The sequence below is a fragment of the Musca vetustissima genome, unplaced genomic scaffold (assembly GCF_032173495.1).
Source record: "Musca vetustissima isolate MV318-11 ecotype Yass unplaced genomic scaffold, APGP_CSIRO_Mvet_v1 utg23084, whole genome shotgun sequence".
Taxonomy (NCBI): domain Eukaryota; kingdom Metazoa; phylum Arthropoda; class Insecta; order Diptera; family Muscidae; genus Musca; species Musca vetustissima.
The window spans coordinates 80,588-106,422 of NW_026883647.1; the positions used below are offsets into that span (position 1 = coordinate 80,588).

The 25,835-nt window shown below is 32.6% G+C and overlaps 1 protein-coding gene across 1 annotated transcript in view; it reads left to right on the forward strand.

Annotated features, from left to right (window-relative positions):
• Positions 1–25,835, forward strand: part of LOC133330569 (mucin-2) — a 254,746-nt gene that overhangs the window by 72,278 nt on the left and 156,633 nt on the right. Inside the window, exons 10-11 of the mRNA XM_061539007.1 lie at positions 6,256–7,872; positions 15,444–15,885. Of these exons, the coding sequence (XP_061394991.1) occupies positions 6,256–7,872; positions 15,444–15,885 (2,059 nt within the window). The remainder of the gene's footprint in view (positions 1–6,255; positions 7,873–15,443; positions 15,886–25,835) is intronic.

The following is a 25,835-nucleotide window of genomic DNA, read 5'->3' on the forward strand; positions in this document are numbered from 1 at the left end:
ACCTTCTACAGATAAACATTGATAATTTTTCCATCTATTGATGAAAGACCATTGAGGACTTTGAAAACCTATGGAATATCTTTTCTTCCACCAAAAACTAATGACGTGAATATCAAAGTAGGGCCACCATACTTTCTTCAGTTTTTTTTTTTTTTTCATAAAAATTGAAATACGAACGCATTTTGCTTTTGAGCACACTTTCATTTCTAACTCCGTAAAATATTTTTTTTAATTTTTATTATTATTATTTCAGGCATTATTTGTTGAAGTTATTTTTTGGGTTTATTTTCAAATTTTACGCTGCTATGTTTTACACACACCAAAGAAAATAATAATAATTATATAATACAAAAACAATTATTTATGTTGCGCATGCGTTTGCTTCTATTTTACTTTTTTTACCTTTTATTGGGTATGTTTTAATGTTTTTTATGACTTACTTACTTACATACCTGTCTGTCAGTCTGTCTGACTGCCTGCCGCCTGCCAATCATACCACATAAAATTGTATTGGAAATTTAAACAGAAAAAGAATTGAACATACATATATTTTTAATACAATTGACTTAGGAAAATCACACAAATACACTCACACATTACAATCACTACACTCAAATACAAATAAAAGATAATAAAAAATGTAATAAATTCCAATAAAAAACTATTACATTTTCTGCCTGCCTGTGTTTGCCTACCTATCAACCAATTGCCGCCTAACCATTCGAACTTATTACACAAAATAATATTTTTTTGTCCATAAATTTATGGGTTTTTCTTTGAAAAATTTCCGTTTTGCATGAGTGTATGTACTACTACGTGTGTGTGCATGTACATATTTTATTTTCTATATATACACTTTTTATTCTGTAAACTCAAGATATGTAATTAAATTAGTTATCAAGAGTTTCGATATTCAATGCCAAATATTTTGGTTTTAATCATTTTGAACGGATTTTTGAAAAGAAAATATATTGAGTTAAAGTTCTTCGAAGTAAATTAATACCAACCATTATGCTGGGTGAGTAAACAAATGGGCAACCTTGTAAAATTGAAAATAAGTTTATAATAAACAGTGATTTAAATGATGTGAAAGAAACACCATGAAATTAAAATACAAATAAACAACACAAGGAATGCAAATTACAATTTTATGCGAGAAGTTCCGTAAGAAATGCCGAAGTTGTATCGAGGCTTAAAATTGAAACTTATTATATTATTTATTAAATACTACATCTTATTGATATGAAAATGTGAAAACATAGTGAGTATCGAATTATATGAGTCCACTTTTTATACCCTACACAACTATGTTGTCAGGGTATTATACCTTTGTGCAGTCCCAAGAGTTTGTAACGCCGCGAAATAACCCACCTTTAAGTAAATCGTCATATCTCGACTAGCTGAGTCGATCTAGACATGTGTGTCCGTCCGTCTGTCCATTATAATTTGTAAACACGATACAGGCCAAAGTTATGAACAAATCTTCACAAAATTTTTCATGTAGGATGGGTTCGGCCCAATGAAGACCCCTATTGTTTTTGGTAAAGATCGGTTAATATGTAGGGGATGAAATGGACCAAAAACTTTATTTTTGTCTGATTTTCTGGTCGCTCCAGAGGCCGCAATTATGGCCCAAACATCTCGAATTTTTACATGGAGAAGGGGATTGGGCCAAAGAATAAGCATTTTTATAAAGATCGGTCAATATTTAGCGGGTCAAATGGCCCTGACTTTTGTGTGAAAAATGACAAAATTTGTATTCTACAGTGTATATATTTAATCCTGAAGGACATAGGGCCGAGAAGTAGATAGTATATCCAAAAGGAATTGTTGACCTTTAAATTGATGCCAATTATATTGTCGTATGTACTCGGATGCGGGAGTTACACTTAAATATTTACGGGTGCTTACATATTCAGATATTATTTAGTAACCCATTGCCCCACTAGAGGGCGGAAATATAGCGCTGATCGTTTTAAAAAGTTCCATGAGGTTCTAGTTATGGTCAAGGACAATGCCTATAATTTTCGGTGATGATCAGATAATAATATTGGAATGAAGAGGATCGAAAGCTTATTTTTTGTGTTTTTTCCAAGTCGATCTACAGGCCACAATTGAAGGCTCAACATCACAACATAACCCGCAGTAAAGAGAATCTGGGCAAGTACAGCCCTCGTCTATTGAATATTAGAAATATTTGTTGAAATCTAGTCGGTCTAGAGGGTGCAAATATCTCGCAATATTGCCCAAGCTCTGAATATAGAACCATAGAAAGTTAGATTTTCGTCGAAGTTGTGTAGGGTATCATATGGTCGGCCCCGTCCGACTATACTGCTCCGCTCACTGGTTTATGTTGTATCTCAGTAAAAAAAAAAAATAAAAATCTTTCTAAAAGTTGTCCTCAATTCGTACTATGAAAACTACAAATATATGCAAAACATATAAAATAGTTTTGAAAGTAAGAAAGACCGGATTTTCCATGCCGTTTTAGCCGGATATGGCCGTTGAGGATCCATCCTAGGAGTATGTTTGGTAATTTTTAAGTGAACGAAAAATGTAAGAAGAACCGGATTTTGGTGAACTTCGTCTAATTGACCTATAAACTGTTTTAAAATCTACTCGTAACACTCGTAGGTAAAAATCCAGAATATCTATTTGACATTTTTTCTGTCTGTTATGCTTTTTCATCCGTGATGTGCGGCGAATTCCATTAATTCCACGTTTTGGCCAGTCAAAACGCCGCTGCATTGTGCCAATGTACGAGAGCTCGTATTGCCTTGTTCTCTCATCCAATTGTTTTGTTCGTTTATCGAATTTCTTCGAAAACTTCAGGCAAGCGAGTTGTTGCTTACCACTTAGAAAAGACCATCCTACGTTTCGCCAAAAAAAAAAAAAAAAAAAAAAAAACTGGCGACAACTTGGTCGACAACGGTCGATGCTTCGGGCTCAAGGCATGTGATGATCTTATGAACGTCATCTGATGCACCTAAATCGTATTTTTATAACCTTTACCATAAAATGGAGTTTATATTTAAATTATCAACTCGTTTGGAACTCCTCGCAATATTTACCGGAGACTGCATATAGTTTATAAATTCTTGATCCGAATATAATTCTATATCGTTTTAGACATGTCCGGCTGTCAGTTGATGCTACTACTCCTAGGATGTTTGGTATTTTTAACATAATTGGCTGCAGTTTGATATTCTGGGTCTTTATCTTCGTTCATAAAAATTTTCCATATTGGTGCCCTTTTTAGGGTACCACATATAAGAATACCTCCCAAATTTCGGAATTTGGATATGTTCGCATATTTTGAATTGTCTTAGCAAATGTTTTTACTTAGCAAATCTTCCAAGCATAAATTATCAATTTTCACTAAATGTATGAGATAGGCCCCATATAAAATTCCGATCGATTTGAGTTATATCTTTTTCTCTTTTCTTCCTACTTTTCACCTTTAGAAGGTCTTCCATCAAAAAATTATCCACTCTGGTCTCTATATTTTATGTATAGCTGCCATATACCGCACCTCCCAAATTTCAGAATTTTGCGATGTTCAGGTATTTTAAATATTCATTACGTAGCAAATCTTCCTACCATAAACTATCAATATTGACTAAATGTATGAGGTAGGTCGCATATAAAATTCCGATCGATTTCTGTTGAATTCTTCTTCCTACAAACTTCAACGTTTTGAAGATCTGTTAGCAATAAAAATCTCTAATGCTAAAGAAAAAATACAGAAAGTACTTCATCCAGAAATCGTCTATATGGAGAAGTACCTTCAGTTTATAGGAAACCAATAGATGCTCTATCTACTGGACACTTCCTGATTTGTTCGTGTCCTCAAACCTTTTTTGTGGTATATTAACGTTGATACGATCAAAATCTAGTTTATCGAATTATGGGTTTTATACCTTTTTTCTGACCAACCAACGTTTTTGACCATTTTGATTTGATTTTCAAAATGTCCGTAAATTACGGTCCATTCATTGTAGTACCTTCCCTAAAAAGTACCAACACTTGTAAGGGGAGCTAATTAAATAGGGGCCCTATAAATTCACAATGTATAAAAATTGTGTATATCTCATTTGAAGCGAATGAAGTAACCGATTTAATCCAAATTTTGCATAACGCAAGTAAACCTGCGTATATTGTATTTAACTACTGTATCGATCGTTTCTCTCTGGTTCCTACAAAAGTTCCATTTATGAAATTAATATATCTCATATGTAGCTAATTGAAAACAGAGTGAAGATTTTGAAAGTTTTTTGCCATAGCTGAAATAATTATTGAAGGCTTTATTGGGCTTCTACCTCTACAACCTCCCCCACACAATAGCACCAGCCAAAGTAGTAACAGTGTTACATCCACCCCCCCTTGGAATGTGGTGGTCGGCAATTTTAACTGAATCATCTGCATGAGAATGCCACCATTCATGATATAAGGGATTCGTGGGAGGTAATCAAGGCGGATTTTGTGAAAATCACATCATTTGTACAGGCGGCTAAACCGATCAGTTCCACACCGGTCCATTTGGACTAATGCAGATTCCACGCCCACACCCAATTCCTCCCCTACAAAGGTCAATATTTAAAGAACTATTATATCTCATATAAAGCTAATTGAAAGAAGGGAAAGAGGAAAATAGGTACTCCGAAAAAGGGACCTTCTTTTACTCCCCTCACAAAGAGTCGAGATTTTGAATTTTTTTAAATTTCGTATGCAACTCATGTAGTGTTCGATTTTATGCATAGATTATGCATTGCTATTTTTTTACCATAGCTGCAAAAATTTTTGAAGATAGTGTCTATTGGGCCTTTTGAAAAAACAATAGCTCGTATAAGCCAAGATGATTGTGAAATGAATCCGCAATTCAATGCAGACGTTGCACCTAATATTTTTATCAAACATAAAAAGTGACGGATATGGTCATTGATGAGATTGCTCAGCCATTATACATCGACTCTGACATCACCGTTTTCCGCATGGTCCTTGATGACATTGCTTGACCCCGACACATGGACTCTGACTTCGCATTTTGGGGTGGTGAATTTTAAAGACATCGCTCTATCGATTTTACAGCAATTCATTACTCCAATCTCCCAACGTTTATTGATCTATTTCATATAATAGCACATTTTTGGGGGTTTCAATCACATTTACTATTTTCAAAATGAATCTGACAAGTTACAGTAGTGTTGGCGCCCAATCTCAATTTTTGCTTATTAAAAAAAATTTGAACTCGACAGTAACTGTCACAACGTCTATTCTTGGCGTTTCGTCACGTTCCATTATCAATCATTTGATGGGAATTAAACACGCTCAAGTTCGAATGGTGTGGAGTTTATAATAAACCCCCACGACGATGGCGGTCGAAGTCATTGCCACCATCAATGAGAGAATATTTGCTAGGATGACGTTACTAATGACGATAATGCATCTCTGACTGTGTGGAGAGGAGGAACACAACATCTAAAGCAAAGAATTTCACAAATTCCACAATTGTAGAAATACGAAAAAAGAATCTATGAAAAGAAATTAAAACGGATCGAATAGAAAAGAATTTTAACAAAGTGCTGGGAGCTAGATATTCACTGTATGATTAAGATGTTCGTTCGTTCAAGTGCACATAGAATAATTCACAAACACACAAACACTCACACACACACGCTGGTGACAAATCCCAGCTAACACTTCCTTAAAGTTGTAGCTCTTGGCTCGACTGCCTGCAGCCAGTAAAGCGGAGAACCCAGATTAAATAAAAACCCAAAAAGGCGATAAATATGCGTCGACGTCTGTCTGACGGCCAAATAGGCAGACAAACCGACTGCCTGCCTGCCTGGCTGGCTGAGTTTTATTTGTTCTCAGTGCGTGAGAGTGTGTGTGTGTGCGCGTTAGTGGGTGTAAGGTCTGTGACGACAATGAAATTTTTTTTATCTTGAAATTCCAAAAACACTAACCATAACCGAATGCAGTTAAGTAGTTAAACATTTGTCAATTGCAAGTCAGTGAGTAAAGATTAACGAACTCGAAACGAACAATTTTCTTCTTTTTCCCGAAAATATATTATCACAAAATAGTGAAAAGAAAAATAACAACAACAAGATCGACAACAGCAACAAAAAAATTATTACTTGAGCTATAAGTGTAAAATGAGAACACGTAAGTCCTGCTCTGCTCCTATTGCAGAGGATCACTTATCAGGCTAGAGGATAACTAATCATTGTTTCAATTTCTCACTTCTTATAGAACCATCTTCATTGCCTGTTTCGGAACGTTTGAGATTTTTCAGCAGTCTCAGTGAATCACATAATCGTAATTCAGGTTCCTATACACGAAGTCCACCATTGGGTTGTATCGAACGTAGTGCAAGCCTAAGTTCGTACGGTGCGTACTTTATGCCCACCACACCGCGCAGTAGTACCAGCCAAAGTAGTGCCAGTGTTACACCCACACCCATGGAATGTGTTGGCGTTGGTGGTGGAGGATCCCAGCAGCAATGGCCGGCCATTTTAACAGAATCACCGACAATATTGAAAAAGGATTTGGCTGCCACTGACGGTCACGGTGGTGTGGTAGCGGTTCAAAATTATCATCTGCAAAAGAATGCCACCATCCACGATTTCAGTGATTCGCGGGAGGTCATAAAGGCGGATATAGTGAAAACCTCACCATTTTTACAGGCGGCAAAACCGATCAGTGCCACACCGGCCCATTTAGCCAATGCGGATACCACGCCCACATCCACGCTGACACCCACCATGAAACGCATCAAACTGAAAACCATTGGCAAACTTATGCTACCCACCACCTTCCTCAACAATGATCGCAACAACAACAACAATCAAACGAAGGAGAGTAACGGTGGCGGCTCCTCCAACAGCTCCACAACGGCCAGTCTTAGTGAACAGAACAGCGTGGACAGCAGTGATTCGTCGTCACAGCAGCCACCCAAGAAAATCGGCAAAATCAAATCGCCCTTCATCGAAAATTGCAACCAGATGCAGCAGAACAAGGTGCAGCTGAATAGCAAGTGCATGAAATTCGATTACCGCAATCATCAGAATGGCACAGCCTTGTCATCGGTGGAGAATAGCAATGATCACCACAGCAACAATGTGGTGAGCAAATATTTCAATAACTCAGCACCAGGTCTAAGTAATGGCCACAGTCAGGAAGATTCCAATACAGATTCTGGCAAAGAGAACATCGATACCTCATCCTCGGACTGTACAAAGGCCGATGGCAGTTCTGGCAGCACCATCAACAGCACCACCTGCAAAGCAACACCCATTGTGGAGATACGTCGCAAATTCACACGCAAGGCCAACAGCAGCAATACGCAATCGCTGAGTACCAGTGCACCGAACACACGCACCCAACTAACGCCCAAATCCGCATCCTTTACCGGACCCCATTCGTCCTCGCCACAAATCGATAGTAAATATGCCAAATATTTTGGTATGTCGAACAGTAGTAGTAAAACGCCTACCACAGCACCGACATTGCCCATACAACCGCCACCATCCGCAGCCTCTTCCAACAGCCAACAGCTTAACAATAAATCCGACCAGAGCAATGGTTCGGGCATTGAGATACGTTTTAGTTCACCACCTGCCAACAACACCAACGAAGCCATTAATCACCATGTTAATCTATGGCAAAGTCGTAGTGCTGGCGGTCCGGCCAGTCGAAGACTTAAGCGCAGCCTAACAGCCAACATTGCCGAACTGAAACAATTCGAAGAGATTGTGGTCACCGACAGAGAACTGAAACAGGCAGCCAAAGAATTCGATAATCTATTGTGTGGTGAATCGGTGCTCCAACAGCCGACCATGGTGGTGGAATTAGAGAAAATCTTTTCGAGCATTGTGTGATTATCTGCCACGAAGTGGAGAAGGAGGAGTATGTGTGTACATATGGATCTAAAGGATGGCGGTTGGACGGACGGATGGTCTTTCGGTCGGCCGACCTTCCTGCTCAAGTGATATTTGTTATTTTAACTGTTTGTGTGTTGGTGTGCATTTCAGTTTTGTTTTTATAGGTATGTGTGTGCGTGTTCTGTTTGTAAGGCGGTGTACGTACGTGATCATAATATAATTTCAGGTTTTCTTTTATTTTTATTATTATTATTTTTATTATTGTTTTATGTTGTTTGTGTAAAAAAACAAAACTATAAAGTTGTCACAACGTATTTTGTTTAACGCAAACCGAATTTGTCGTAAACGACAGAATGTAACAACACTGAACACACTGAGTGGTAGAATGGAATATTAATGGAAAAAAGTTAGAAGTTAATTTTTGTATAAGAGAAAAGAAAATTCTCAAGAAGTTACAAGGTTTTCATTAAAAAATAGCCTTTTCATAGAAAAATTTACTCTTTAAAAACAAAGAAATGATAATGAAGCTAATGTAAGGATTTTTTTTTAATTGTTAAGCCTAGATTTACATTAAGCAATTTTAATTGCCTCAATTATGTAGTTTGTTGGTGAGAGAGTGGGGGCAGCCTCTCTCGCCCACAAACTGACAATTGCCGCAAGAAAAATTGCCAAAGGTAATTTTGGTATAAAATTCCCAAAATGTCGGCTATATTTTTTATATTCACAAAAAATTAATGTGTGTAACACAAAATTATTTGCTTAAATAAATTGAGCTTGAAATTAAATAATTAAAAAAATGCTCATGTAATGTGCAAATTGAATTTTCTCCCCTTTTGTATGAATACATCTTCAATTCAATTTTCCCCCAAAAACCCCTCTCTCAGTGTGTTGGAACAAACATCTTCAAATTGTCTCCTCTATTCTCCCCTTAAAAAATTATGAAAAATAAGTATTTGTTTTAAACCATCTTTTCCTCCCTACTTTAAATTCATATGTATTTTTAAATAGTGAAACAAAATTTTGTATTTAATTTTTAATTTTTTTATACATATATTCATAGAAGAAAAATGTTTTATATATTTTCTGTTCAAAATTTAAATGTATTTAATATAGATATGTATGTAGTATGTGTGTGTGCAAAAAACAAAAAAAAACTTTTATAAAAAAACAAGAAGAAAACCAATTTTGTTAATTTCATACATGTATTCCGATGAGAAGGAACATCATACCACTAAAGAGATTCATAAACAGGCCAGCTGTATATTTAAAAAAAAAAACGATTTTTTTAGATCCTGAAAATTAACCTGGAACTTTGTGCCACATGTAGCGGATTCCCACAACGACTTGAGTTCCTGGAACGATATTTATAAATATAGTGAGATTTGTTTACTATACCGAAATATCTACATTTATATGAGTCATTTATTTTGAAAGTAATTTAAGTCCATTTTTTCTTATTTTGAGATTTTGGGTTTGATTTGTTACAAAAATATTGTTAAGTGGCATTGATTTTGTTTGTGGCTTTCTGTGCCCTTAAACATAAAAGAATATATAACGTAATATGTTTTGTACACTTTCTAGAAAACCATGATTTGTATCAGAACCTCAAATAGTCTTAAAGCCACTTTCAAATTAAACGACTGATATACAGCCTTATTCTTAACGTCCTCATTTTTTATGTAGCATACTTTTAGGATGTTTTAATGGGAAATCATTGTATTCGAAATATCATACACTAAGCAATTTCATCTCAGCAACATTATTACAAGCCTTTTCTTTATATATATACTATTTTTTCAAAATTTCTCCTAAAGCTTTTTCTTTTTATTAAGAAAAACGAATTTAGTATGAAACTTAAAATTTCACCTATATGGAAAATATTTATGTGGCTGCCAAGTAGATATTTTCCAAAACAAAAAACTATGCTCAATTTATAATTTAAATATTGGAAATAGTACAATTATAAATATTTTCAATATTTATAAACTTGGGCATTTCTTTAAGGGCTTAATTATTGTTGCTATTAAAATAATAATAAATAAAATATGTGTGATATTTTTTAAAACGTTTTTTCCCGCCATTGGAAATGACCCTAAGAATGTGGATCATTCGCCATCCCGCTCCTTGATACTTCGAATACCTGCGAAGTATATTTTCCGCAATAGTTGACTACACTATATTCCCATTAGCATTTTAAAGATCCGACCCATAGGGTCAGGTAATAATTTTTACAATTATTTCCATCTCAAGTTTTTCAAAAGAGATACATATGAATAGGCTCTATCCTGTCAGATCACCTGCCATATGTCTACAGAATTAATGTTTTCAGGGTCCTTTTGAATCATACTACCCTGTATTTTTACAGTAAACCTTATGGATTTTTTCTATGTAAAAACTAGCGACGATGAAGGTTTAGTATTATCCTCATAACTGCCAAACAGTTGATAGCCTCACCGCTTTCACATCGAGGACAGTAGATAACCTTCCCAAGTTCTGCAGTTAAAAATTAAATTCCTCGGAGAGAGAATTTTCTTTAGTATAAAATCATTGAGTCGGATAGCTTTTTGAGGAGATTCCCGTTCCATTTGACACCTAAGTGCCCAGCAATCAATGTATCATACCGCACTGTATAGGCCCTATAGTTTCTATTTTTTTTATTGCATTTTGGCCCATATGACGGTGAGTCTTATGTGATTTTACTTTATCCTGTGATGATGCCCACAGTGATTTTGATTTCTTACCTTTTCAGGAGAGGGATAGAATATGTTATATGGTGTGAAGCCGTCGGTCAAATAGATTTGTAGAGTTTCAAGTCCAATTCGATTTCTAGTATCACTTTCTGATAGTCGATGTCTCTTACAAAAAACAAGGGCCCAATTTCATCTCTGCAATTGGTTGGCAAATAAAAGAGAGGGAAAGAGAGTGGAGAGTTATAGTCCAGATTGACATGATTATATTAAGGTAGATTTTGCATTCATTTATCATGGATCTGTATTGCAATCGCCTGTGGGTCAAATCGATAAAGCTCGCCAGAAATATAATTCCATCTGCTATACGATGCAAATTCAACCCCAAGTGGTTTGATTTTGAATCGTTGAGGGCCATGGACATTGAAACGTTAAGGTCCATGGGCATATACTGACACCGGTCCTTACTAGTACGGCAGTATTTTTGATTGATTAGCAGCTCTGACCATTAATATCCAATATCCAGGTTCCTTTGAACGTATTAAAACCTGGTATTTCCGTGAGGATTCTTCGGAATTTGTAATCCACAAATTGATTGCCCTTAGGGCCATGAATATATATATTTTTGTCTGTATTTATGATTGTTAGGAATTTGCTATGTCTTGATAGGATCCCACCAATCCAGTTGTGACTGAAATTTTTTTTTTCTACATGAATTCATCCAAAGGAAATGTATGAAAGGGAAATCGTCTAAATCTCCATGTTTTTTTATGTAACCCGTGATGTTGATTGCCTAATGGCAAAGAAATTCATCCTCATACAATGAATAAATGTGGCAAAGGAATCAAATGGTAAATCAGAGGATTGTCGAAAAAATTGGCACACCTATACTTCATACCAGCCATACAGAAAATTTTTTACATTATCTTAAATTATGCAGAAGAAAACTAGGAAATTAATGTTATTATCCTAGAAGAATATAAATGTATTAATTAAAATCATTTTTATTTATTTTTGTTTTTTTTTCAAGGAGGCAATATTTGATTTTTTCTTTTTTAATTTTCCAAAATACTTTTTTTCACAATTTTTATTATTTTTTTTTTCAAACATTTTTTCCAAAGATATTTGAATTTTTCTATTTTATTTTCCAAAATTTTTTTTTTCACAATTTTTATTATTTTTTCAAACATTTTTTCCTAAGATGTTAAAGTTTTTCTTTTCTTTTAATTTTTTTTTTAAACAATAAACCTGAGTATTTACAAATATTTTTTATTTTAATTTTGTCTGCATTTGCTAAAGTGGTGCTGTTTATCATATATTGAACATGATGTATTTTTCTTAATAAAAACAGGGCATAATTTACAGCCTTGTTTTTTTAAACAAAACAAAAAAGACAATATAAAAAATCTAAAAAAAATAGCTCAATTTAGAGAAAATATTTTAAGATTTTTTTTCGAGTGTTTAAATAAATGTTTTTAAAACAAAAATTTGCCAAAACCCAAAAACGTTTTAATTTTTTGTAAAACAAACACAAAAAGGGTCTAAAAAAATTCTTATTATTTAATATAAGAAAATATATGTGTATACATAGATGTTGTCTAATAAAAAAAATTCTAAAAACAAAAAACAATGCTGAACTTTAATTTTACGAAAAAACGAACATTTTTATAAAACAAAAAAGAAAATTAAACGAAAACGATTTACAAAAAATAAAAATAAAAAAACAACGAAAATTAAAAAAATCACTTGACTCTCCCTGCAATACAATTTCATTACTCTAATAATTTTTAACTATAACACATTAATTAAAAAATATTTTCAAATTTATATAAATTCCCTTTATATTAAAATAAAATATTATTACTTGTTAATATCAACATTAGTTGTTAATATTTCTTTAATTAAATTACAAGATGTTTTTTTTTCTTTCCATCTATTGTATATTAATGTTAACTTAAATATTTTTTTCTTATCAATATCTGGCTCTCTACAATTTCTTATTATTATTATTAGTTAAATATAATGAATTACTACTATATATACATATGAACATACAACAAAATATTTATTTTAATTTTATTTAAAATAAAAAAATTAAAGTTTAACTTACATTTGCTGCAAATATTATTATTTCCAATAAAATAAAAAAAGAAAACAACAAACAAACAATTTAATTTTTAATGTTAACCCACGTGCTTAATTTTTTTTTTATTCCTGAATTAATACATTTTAGTTATATTTGTATTATTAAATATTATTAACTATTAATAAATTACTTTATTAGAAGTAACAATAAAAAATAATATATGTTATATCGAAACAACAAAATATATATCTACAAGTTATATTTAAAGAAAAATTTCAATTTGTGTTTTTCTTATTAATTTCAACAAGTAAAAAAGTGATAGTTTTTTAAAACCCTGTCATCAGCGCCATGTATCGATGGGCATGATTTATATCATGCAAATCATTGTTTAGGTGTTTTGAACAGATAATCACATTTTAAAAGAGGTGTGATATGAAAAAGTAAAGAATCTACTCTACTAGGACCAGAAAACTCAACACAAATATTATCTTGGGATATTAGAGAAAACTTTAATAATACATTTCATATTTAATAATTTTTAAAATATATATAATTATTATTGTTAGTTTACAAGAAAGTATAAAGTTGTACCTTTCATATGACACCAATTTTATTTAAATATGTAAAGTAGGTCAAAAGTTATGGCAAAAACCAGTAAGGAAAGTAGTAGTTAGGTTATACTAATTTTAGAACGTTTTGTTCCTATCAGCATATTGGTTCCTTGGTGCGTCAATTACTTAAAATAAATCTATAATTTCAATCTGGACCGATTTTCACGAAACAAGGCAGACATCACTCTAGGCTCAATTCAGTACGTTATGCCAAATTTCGTGCAAATCGAAAGATATATAGCGACTTTGGTGTACCACTTACATGAAATCTTGGCAGACATCACACTAGGCTCAATTCAGTACGTTATTCCAAATTTTAGAGATAATATCATGGGAAACTATATATGGGAGCTATATCATAATTCGAAACTTGGCAGACATTATTAATTCAGTACGATATGCCAAATTTCGTGCAAATCGAAAGATATATAGGGAGAATGCGAAACTATATATGATCTGGACCGATTTTCACGAAACGGATAATATTTCAAATGAATATCGATAGTCACCATTTACGATCGAAACTATATATCCACTACCATAATAACCTAAATGATTAGGCTATACCAAATTTCATGCCGAAAGATATATAGGGTTTACATTAAATCGGTTAAATATATATATGGGAGCTATATGTTTCCGATTTTTCCCAAAAAAATAAGTGACATATGCCAAATTTCATCCAATTCGGATCATAAATGCGACCTGTACGTTGTTTACAAATTAACATGGACAGACAGACGGACGGACATGCATAAAACGACTTAGAAAGTGATTCTATGCATATTCTCAAAAGGAACCACTACCATAATTACCAAGCATATTTGCCAGGGTTGTCATGTTTCCGGAAAATTACAAATTCCTTGGATTTTTGGAACGCCTAAAGATACAGATACACATCAAAAGTGTATTTTAGCTTAGAATAGCTTAATTTCGTTCATTAGTTTTTTATCGAAGTTGCTACGATATCAGAAAATGCAACAGTTTTTCAGACTAAGTTCTCTAGGCGTATAACTTGTGAAGAGATAAACAAAATCAATCCCATATACGGAGATATCCTACATTGCTATGAATATATAACAATCATTGACCAGTTCAATACTTTGGTGGAAAATTTGAATCCTAATCTTTAAACCCGTCGTCAGCGCCATCTGCTGATGATTATGATTCAAATCAGTTTTCCAACCATTCAAAACTAATTCAGCAATGCTGAATTGTAAATTTACTACAGAAAACCTTATTCAGCCAGTTTAAATTGCATTTTTCCTGTAAAAAGTTTTATTAAGTTAGACGGAATTGCAAGTTATCTAAAGAAAACCTAATTCAGCCAGGCTGAATTGCAGTTTTCCTATAGAAAACGTTATTCAGCCAGGCTGAATTGCAGTTTTCCTATGGAAAACCTTATTCAGCCAGGCTGAATTGCAGTTTTCCTATGGAAAACCTTATTCAGCCAGGCTGAATTGCAGTTTTCCTATGGAAAACCTTATTCAGTCAGGCTGAATTGCAGTTTTCTTATGGAAAACCTTATTCAGCCTTATTCAACCTTATTCAGGCACGCTGAATTGCAGTTTTCCTACAGAAAAACTTATTCAGCCAGGCTGAATTGCAGTTTTCCTATCAAAAACCTTATTCAGCCAAGCTGAATTGCAGTTTTCCTATAGAAAACCTTATTCATATAACATTGAAAAAATATCGATTGAGATATGTAGAAAAATTTGCATTTATTCTGATTACGATTTTCGGCCCATTAGCGGTTTCTGAAGCAGTAGCAGAAATTTATTGTACTGAATTTCTTATTTATCGGTAAGTATGTAGCTATACCACTATGTAAATATATCAATTACAACTTGTCTTGCTTAATTCAATTATGTTTTTGTTTTTTTTTTCTTTTTTTGCATGTCTCACACAGATTATTTAAGGCCTCGTATTGCATATTTCAATGATTAGGGTATAACCTCCAAACTAATCAAAAATGCTAATTTATTTCTTTAACCCTCCAAAAAACAAGCTAAACCTAAGGATTTTTAATAAGCAAAAGCCCAATTTGTGTGTACTTGTGTGGTAAGTTAACAGCATGAAAACTAACACGCAAAATCAGATCCCAATTTCCCAATATCATTAAACTTATTAAACTCTCTATATTAAATTGGCTTCTTATATTTTTTTTCAACAGCGTCTTCATCCGGTGCCTCAGCATTCGAACCACCACGCGGCATATTAAAATCTAAATCAAGTGTTATCGGTGGTGTGGGTCTAATGCCCACGGCCCTGAGTAATGAATTGAAAAATCGTTTGAAATCTTCACAAAATGCTACTGTCTCGAATCTACGTAAATCGGCTACGACCAGCGATGCGGTACGCGAACTACAACCAACGTCAACGAACATATCATCAACATCGGGTGTATTGCCAACGACATCGACGGGCCAACATGACGATACGGTCAGTTTAGTTCGTAATCTAACGAATTTGGGTAAACCTCCCCAGCTGAGGGATCCCATGAAAATGGAGCCGGATATTGCCTCCGCATCAGAGGGTGAAAGTTCAGGTGGTCGTGAAGTATCGGAAATTATTAAAAATAGTGCTGTAGCACGTCGACGTAAATTTAATGAAGGGTAAGTTAATGGGTCCAGTTTAGCCCCAGTGCTTCGAATTGAAATTGCAAAAAATAAAAAACGAAAAGAATTTCAATTTCCATTTAGATTTAGGCTAGTCTTAGGAATGCAATTAGTTATTGAACAACAAGAAAAACAAACAATTGAAGTACACAACAAAATTGCCAACCTTTTAACGCTGTTTGTTGCATTTTTTTTTATGAAATTTGTAAATAAATTAATAATTTGTCGTTTTGTATTTATTTAATAAATGGTATGCAATTTGTTTGTCTATATTTAAGAAATAAATAGCGAACTTTAATAGTAAGCTTTATTTTTGTACTAATCGTTTGTAAAGTCTTGGGCCATTTTAAATAAGAAGAAAAAAAAACGATGATAAATTTTATTCATGAAGAAATTCAAAAGAATTGTGTGTGAAAAGCCTTGGAGAGTATATTAAGAGCACCGAAGGACATATTCGCCATAGATCAAGTTTTTGAGTTATGGTGTGATGAAGTTTTTGATGGTAATACAGATTAAACATGTACAACCGATCTTTGTACCGATTTTAACTGACCGATTGCACTTATATTCATATCACTTAAAAGCTAAAAACATTTCAAGTCTGGTTTAAGTTAGCTAGTCTCTTAAAAATTATTTTTTAGAAATATCTTTTAAAAATCATTATTTGCAAGTTTTTTTTTTTAAATATATCCCTTTTAAACCTATTGGTATGTTCCCGTACTGCAAGAATCTACTATTTTTTACTCCGATCACACTTTTTTCCTTTATGATATCGAAGAAAATAGTAAAATTGAGTAGATTCTTGCATTACGGGAACATACCATATTTTATATTCCTTTCAAAAAAATTGATTATTTCGGGTTAGCTACAGCCATTAAAAAATATTTAAAAACAGTTCACTTGGGATATTGGTTAAAAAAGGCATATTTTATAAATCTACACTTCTGATAGTTTTTGAAAATTTAAACTTTTTAAAAATATATTTTTTAAACCAGTGAGCGGAGCAGTATAGTCGGACGGGGCCGACCATATGATACCCTACACAACTACCACGGAACTCTAACTTTCTGCGGTTCTATATTCTGAAACTGGGCAATATTTCGTGATATTTGCACCCTCTTGATCATAGGTCAACATCTCCACTTTATAACCCGCCATAAAATAAAAAAACTGGTCACTTTAGGATTTGGTTGATTTGACCCTTGGAATATTGACCGATCATCATCAAAATAGCCTCTCTAAGTATTTATTCACATCCCCTTCACCTTATAAAATATGCAATGTTCTGCATATAATAATTGCCTCTAGAGCGACTAGAAAATCTGACAAAATTAAAGTTTTACGTTCATTGCACCCCCTGAATGAAATCTCAACTTCACCGAAAACTATAGACGTCGTCCTTGACCATAATCGGAACTTCCTTTACAATTTCAAAGTGATCAGCGCGACATTTCCGTCCTCTAATGGAGTAATAGTAATACTATGCACATATTCACATTTACCTTATTATGCATAACTCCCATATCTGAGCACATCCGACAATATAATTGGTATCAATTTAAAGGTCAACCAATCCTCTAGGGTATACTATCAACAAATTTTGTCATTTCTCACACAAAAGTCAGGGTCCATTTGACCCGCTAAATATTGACCGATCTTTATAATTACCGAATCTTCATAATTGCGGCCTCTAGAGCAACCAGAAAATCACAGAATAATGAAGTTTTTGGTCCATTTCATCCCCTAAATATTAACCGATATTTACCAGAGACAATGGGGGTCTTCATTGGCCAGAACCCATCCTACATGCAAAATTTCGTGAAGATTGGTCCATAACTGTGGCCTGTATCGTGTTTAGATCGACTCAGCTAGTCGAGATATGACGATCGGTATACTTAAAGGTATGTCTAGGGCCAATATTTCGCGGCGTTTCAAACTCTTGGGGCTGCACAAAACTATAATACCCTGACAACATAGTTGTGTTTTTGTTTGCAACATGAAAAGGAGGTTAGAATCGGCAAAATTTACTTTGAAGAACAATCCATGTGATAATTTCACAATACATGTGATAATTTTATAACGTTATAATATTTATGAAAATACGGATAAATAGCTAGACTTCTTACCTTTCATATGACACCAATTTCATTTAAATACCGCCAGTAGTTCAAAAGTTATGAGCCAAAAACCAGAGTATTAAATTTGTAATTTTCGCAATACCGATCTGCATCTATAGACGACGCTGCGGTCGCTACGAAAATCGGAGCATTTCTAAAGTTCAAATAACCTTTTAACGAATTTTGCTATTTGAATAATTTACATGAAAGCTCATTGATTCTCAGTGAACTCCATTCAAATTTTCTCTTTTCTCTATTACTTTTTTCCTCAGAGTTATCCTCCACTGGCTGTAACTTTTGAACAAATTGATTTAGTAACACAAATAAGGTGTCATATTTAAGGGAAAATACATGTCTTAGTAATAGAATCGGCAAAATGTATCTCTAAAATTTAATAATAATAATTTTACAATGTATCATTCTAAATAATTTTTCACATACAATATTTTATAATTATGAAAATACGAATACGAATTTCGAAATAGCTAGTCTCATTAACTTTCGTTTGACACCAATTTGATTAAAATACCACCAGTAGTTCAAAAATTTTGGGCCAGAAATCAGAGTATTATATATTTCGCCATTTCGATCTACCACATCAATAGATGGCGCTGCAATCGCCAAACGGTCAGGTTGCTACGGAAATCGGGCCATTTTTAAAATCTAAATAACTTTTGAACAAATTATGCTATTTGAAAAATTTAAACGGTTATGTGTAGCTTAAAGTTCACTGATTCTTTGCGTTCTAAAATAACAAAATTCCCGACCATAAATACGTTAATATGGGTACATAATAATGTGAAGCCTTAAATAATAGATTTCTATGAGAATTTTTTTAGACGAAATAATTGTATAAAAATGGATGGTTCTTTAAGCTGCAAAGAGCCGTCGGATTTTTTCAACTATACCGCTTTAATGTTATGCCAATTTTACCATAATCTTGATTTTCCAAACAACTTGAAAATATTGCGACTGTGACGCCATCTATTGTGGCAGTAGATTGAAATGGCGGAAAAGAAAAGGTTTCTTTAAACTTCAATAACTTTTGAAATACTTAATGTATTTTAAAAAAAATTGGTATCATACGAAAGCTAAGATGTCCAGCTAATTCGACAACTATTCGTATTTCCATAAATATGAAATATTTTATGTGCGAAAAGTTATTTAGAAATCTACGTTTTGAACAAATTGTTTGTGAACAAATTGCAAATATTTTTTTTTGAATTTCTTGTCCCAATTTCTCTATATATTCGGTATATATGTTACATATACATATTTCTCTTCTGCAGTGACTTATACTAAAAGTTGATGAAGAATATTTTTGCCCTTTATACCAACCTTCTACAACGACATCTAGTGGGACAAATTGGTACAAACTCGAAATAAGATCGGTTTTAAACCGAAAATAAGTTTTTATATATTTTTTTAAGGTTTTTGACTCAGAGTGAAATTTTATGGCGAACATTTTTGTAAAATATTCTGACCTGTTATAACCCCGAATTAAATAAGTTTCAAACATTTCTGGAAAAGCAAACCGAATTTGTTAAAAAAAGAACTAGGAAATTTCTATGAAAATATTGCTTATTGCTCCACCATAGTATGGATGGTATATTTATTTTGTTTTTCCGTTTGTAACTCATCGAAATAATCATTTCCGACCATATAAAGTATATATATTCTTGATCAGCGTAAAATTCTAAGACGATCTAATCACTCTACGGTCCAAACGAGTTGAGATAGATCGCCAAAATTTTGCATAGAGTCTTTTGTCTGCAGGTAGGTTCAGTTCGAAGATGGGATATATCGGCCCACGTTTAGGCATAGCTCCCATATAAGGGTATCCCTTAATTTTTTGTATTTTGGGGATCTTGAGCGCGTTTTTCAACCGAATTCGCTGAAATTTGGTATATTGAGTTGCTATTGGGTACCCAATTTCTCCACAAAAAATTATACATATAGGTCCATTTTTTCTGGTAGCCCCCATATAACGGTACCCTCTATCCTTTCAGTATTTTGGGGATTTTTATCGTAGTTTTCAACCGAATTGGCTGTAATTTAGTACTTTGAGTTCTTACTAGGTAGCAAATCTCTCCACTAAAAATTATAAATATAGGTAAATTTTTTCTGGTAGCCCCCATATAAGGGTACCCCCCAAATTTCGGTATTTTGGGGATCTTGAGCGCGTTTTTCAACCGAATTCGCTAAAATTTGGTACATTTGGTTCTTATTAGGTGTCAAATATCTCCACCAAAATGTATTAGTATAAGTCCAATTTTTCTGGTAGCCCCCATATAAGGGTACCCCCAATTATCGCTATTTTGAGGTTCTTGAGCGCGTTTTTCAACCGAATTCGCTGAAATTTGGTATTTTTTTGTAGTCGTATATGATAATAAATTTTCCTACAAAAAATTATGAATATGTACCCCCTTTTTGGGGTAGTCCCCATGTAACCCCCTTTTTTATATTAAAATCGTTATCCAATTTGTTCCGCGTTTTGGGTTTGGTTCTAAGACTCTGTTGTAATTATATCACCTGCGGAGGATATCGAGATAAAAAACAAGAACGTAAGGTTCGATAATATGAACTATAACCCGTATTTAAACCTAGCCCTTGTGTGGGAGGTACCGGAAGGTGTGGACCGATATTCCCCATCTTCGAACTTGAACTATGTTTGGAAGAAATAATAAGATGGCCAACGTTTGGATGAAATCAATTTTTTTTTTTTTTAAACAAATTTGGTCCAAAGAAACATGGGGTCTAGAACCATCTTAACCGTGTCATTATCCATAAAGTTGAGGGTATAATTGTCCATTAAAAATTTCTGAAATTTGTTTTATAGTTTACATTGTGGTTTACATAACCGGTTTGTAGAAATGTCGATATAGGTCCACTTTTTGGTATTTTCCCTATATTTTCATTTCAAGTACCTGTCAGTATATCTATGGTGGAGGATATGCAAAGTTCGGCCCGGCCGAACTTAACGCTTTTTCACTTGTTATGATTTTTTTGTCCCAAATTGATGTCTATACATTCGGTATATAGTGTCAGTGACTAATGCTAAAATTTAAAGAAGAATATTTTTGTTCTTTATACCATCGACATCTATATTTTTCATATTTTTAAGATTTTTGACTCAGAGTAAAAATTTTTGTAAAATATTCTGATCTGCTATAGCTCGGGTTTAAATAAGTTTTCAATCATTTCTGTAAAAGGTGACCGAAACCCCCTTCCAAGGGACGAATATTTTAAAATGTCATGGAAAGGCGAAATATTGCCCACCACCCCCTTTAGGTTACCACCCAACGTAAATATTCAATACACCGATACACTTGTCTGTGGTTTTGGCAAGAATGTGCTATTTTTTACCACGATAACAATTTTTCCTTCATAATATCGGAAAAAATAGTAAAAATTAGTCGATTCTTGCAGTACGGGAACAGACCAATTGTTTCAAAGACTAGCAATAGTTTAGACTTAAAAAATATTTTTTAAACTAACAATTAATATTTTTTGAGACTATCAGAAATTTAGATTGTCAAAAAATATTTTTTCGTAAATTTTCACAACCTTAGATAAAAAAAAATCTAGGACAATCCCTACCATGGATTTAAAAAAATATATATTTTAAAAAAATTAGCTCCTCTGAGTTATTATTATACTCACCCTAAAAAAATAAAATTGTTCACAGCGTAAATTATTTTCTCTTCTTTTTGAATTTTTGTATACCAATATCGGCGAATATACAAAAATTGCACATAGGAATGTGATAATAGGAATCACAAATGAAAATAATTATATGTAAAAAAATTAAAATTGTTTAAGATGGCCAAGACTATTAAAATGAAAAAAACTAACAAACAGACCCATCCTGCAATGCTTGATATTAACAAAAAAATAAAAAAACTAAACACAAAACAAATTAAAACACCCCCAATAACAGCTATCTGTGTTATTTGTAGTTAGAATAACATTAAATGTTGAAAACCGAAAAGAAAATCCATGAAATTATAATTAAATGTGTTTTCTCTTAAAAATCTTCAAAGACTGGTCTTGATATACACTTTCATAAATTGTAGTAATAAAAATTAAGAAAAACAAAAAATAAAATGTTTTGCTAGCACATTACCAAAAAAAAATACTTACAAAAATATTTATTAAAACCAAACTAATATATTAGCAATTAAGCACATTTTTTTTAACAAATACCATGAAATTTATTGCACAAATACCTCACAAACCAGTACACATAAAGCACATAAAGAAATATATTTGTTTTTTTTTTTCTAAAGAAAACAAAATTACACATTTGAATTTGAAAACAAAATTTATATTTGAATATACAATTATTAAACACACAAAATTTCTTTTTCAAAATCCTACAACCACCAAAATGAATCCATATCCTCTATTTGAACTCCGTACCCAACTCCAAATTCCCAATGCAAATAATGAATGGTGTAAACAAAACAATTAAAAAAACAACAACAGCTTAAACCTTGCTATGAAATATCATCCCCTGCCACCACCGGTAAATGCAAACGTTTGGCCTTACAAACATCAACAACTACAGCAGCATCAGCAACAATCCTACCATCATCAGCAGCAACAACAACAATATCCTTATCATCAACAGGCACAGCATCAACAACCACAGCCCCTGCAACAGCTGCAACAGCAGCAACAACAACAACACTCCTTTTATAAATATCAAAAATATTGAATAAAACAAAAACATCGCTTTATTTTTTCTGTACAAACAAAAAAAATTAAAAGGCAAATCAAAAAATAAAAAAGACGAGTCAAATAAAAACACTAACTTTTGTTAATAAAAATCAAAGATCGTTGTGTTGTACAATTTTACTTAAGCTTTATGTTCACTCTCTATAATTTTCTTTCTTTCTTTAACAAACTTAACTTATAACAAAACTAAATTATATATTATATAATATATTTATATTGAAAACAAAATATTTATGAAATTAAATGTATTTTTGGGTAAATTTGTTTCGAAAAACAAAACAAAAAATAAATAAATCATTGCTAAAAAACAAATTTCAATTGTTTTGGAATTTTTCTAATTTTAAGAAAAAAAAAATAATAAAAAATACCTTTTATTTGGAGTTTGTTTTAATCTTTCATAAAATTTTGTGTGTATGTGTGATTTATTTTATACTAACGATATGTTTGTCACAATGTGTTTTTGTAAATATGCCTACTACCGGTCATCACACGCTCATTATAAATAACTTGTATGTAAACACAGCGTATACATATGTATGTGTTTGACTTTTTAAACAAATTCAATTCAAAAGCCTTGTTAGTATTCTGTCATATAAACTAAAATAAAACACTTAAATTACCAGGAAGCAGATACCGTTCTTATAAGAATTGTTGACAGGGTGTCGCCTAAAAGTATACTATAGTAGGGGATGAAATAATTTAGCATAGTTACAAACCTTTATTGCAACTAATTTGGAGTTTATACTAAAATCCACATCACTAGAAAGACTTTCACATGCGAACTAGACACAAGTGTTGTCAATTTGTCTTTTCTGTTTCATCGTCATTTTAATCAAAATCGGATTTAATTGAAAAACACTATATGAAAACGTCATTAACCCCTTGAGTCCCGAATGTGTTTCCGTTTCCATAGAACTATTTTCTGTGCACAGCTTTTATTCAACTATCGTAAATAGGATATGAACAAAATTTAATTTCAGGAAATACCGTACAATCTAATAATAAATAAATAAAAAATAAAGCAAATAATAGTTCCGTTCCAGAAACTAAAATATTGTACTAATTTTACAAATTATAAAATGTTCAACTAAATTGAAGAGAACACAAAACAAAAGGGCGTTCTCTTTGAAACTTTTTACTCGAGAAATTTGGCCGAGTAAAAATGGTAAACAGGAATGCATGCTTCTAATTGGCTGTTATGTTGATTTTGAAGCATTGCCACCTAATTTTGGCATATTTACTAGATTTGCGTTCCCGAACTTTTCAAATTATTTTGTACTCTAAGAGCGATTTTGAAATGTTACCCTTTTACTTGCTTTACTATTAAAAAAGTACTGGAGCAGTCCAATCATGTTTATAACTTAAGCTCTCTAATGACAAATAGTTCATACTATATCCCAAGTACAAACAATTATAATGGATATTTCTGACATTTTCAGTAGTGTTGGGATACCATTTGTATTTGTTTTTGCAAAATAGTCAGGCTGAATCCCAGTTTGTTGTTTTTATAATCCCAGTTTGTTGTTTTTGTTCAGTAGGGCTTGGCGTACCAACATGTGTTGTGTCGTTTAAATGACATGCTCATTAGCCCCTTCTATGAGGATTTATTTGACATATTTGCAATGGAATTGACAATTTAAAGCCACTGGTTTTACTAAATCTAGTTCAATGTAAATGTAATATTACAGTGATTTGAAAAATCAATTTGTCAAAGAAATGATAACTTGTTTCTTCGGCAAACTGGTCATGTGTTAACAATTGCCATTGTTCAACGTATGATGGGCAATTCTGAGTGGTGTACCGCAATTTTTTGCTTAATGTCTTCGAAGAAATTAGAACAACAAACAAAATAATACGAATTATGTTGCACTGTGACAATGCTCTCACACAGAATCTAGCGCAGTTTTGACAGGCCAACAGGCCTGTGAAGAATCATCCGTCATAGGCGCCTGACTTGCTACCCAGCGATTTTTTTCATGTTCTTACTTCAATACGCAAAGATATTTTCCAAGGTTTATTAAGAAGGTTACCGTATCAAACCAGCTGATGGTAATATTATATGTCATAACAATTTGTTGTTGTTTTTGATTTTTTCAATCCCATTTCCAAACAAAAATTTAAAAATAAAGAAAAAAAGGATAAAAGGCATAACGGTAGGCTATGGAGATGATATTTCTTTAAGAAGACCATGGAATCGAAAACAAGACTTTGGGATCAAAAAGAAGATTTGGTTCGATAGGACCTTTTTGTCTTCTTTATATATTGCTTTTAAAACATTTATGTGATCTTCGAAGAATATGCATTCATTGGTGGCGAAAATTAAATCAACTGAAATTGCAAAGATAATAATAATAATAATAATATCATGCTGTGTTTTAATTTTAAATTAAGTACTTGATTCACAATGGCATAATTACACAAGATAGTCTCATGCAGGTATATAAATCCATTTTTGTTTGTAAATTTTGACTTTGACAACATTTAGTTTTGAAAATTTAAATGAAAATATCCTCCTTCGATTTGCACGAAATCCTCTTATAGGCAACTAGATAGAGATATATTTTTTCTTTGTTGAGAAAAGATACCCTACCTGTCGTAAACTGTTTAATACCATGTGCAGACGAGAAGAGGGGAACAACTCTCTCTCATTCGTTGTTCGACTCTTAATTATGAAGTAATTAAAAATTTTTCAGTAACATTGAATGTTATGAATGAAAAGTAAAAACATTTCTAGTTTTTATAAATGCAGAAGGATGTAAATTTTGTAATCAATATGAAGCAATATGCATTTCTTTCCCTTTGGTTCTAATTAGCGTCCAAAATGAGACATTTGAATTGAGAAAATACGAAAATATATTTAAAACAACAATATTTTCAGAAAAAATGGAAAACATGAATTAAAAGTAAAGAAATAGGAGTTGATATTATAGTCAGGAGAAAGAGAATTAATACTTCTATTTAGATCCATATGTGATTTAGGCAAATATGTTACAATTTTGGTGTAAAACAAGAAACAAAAAGTTTGAAATAAAAAAACTCTGATGACATGAATTAAGAATAGTGTTGTATGAACGGGTTAATTCATGTACG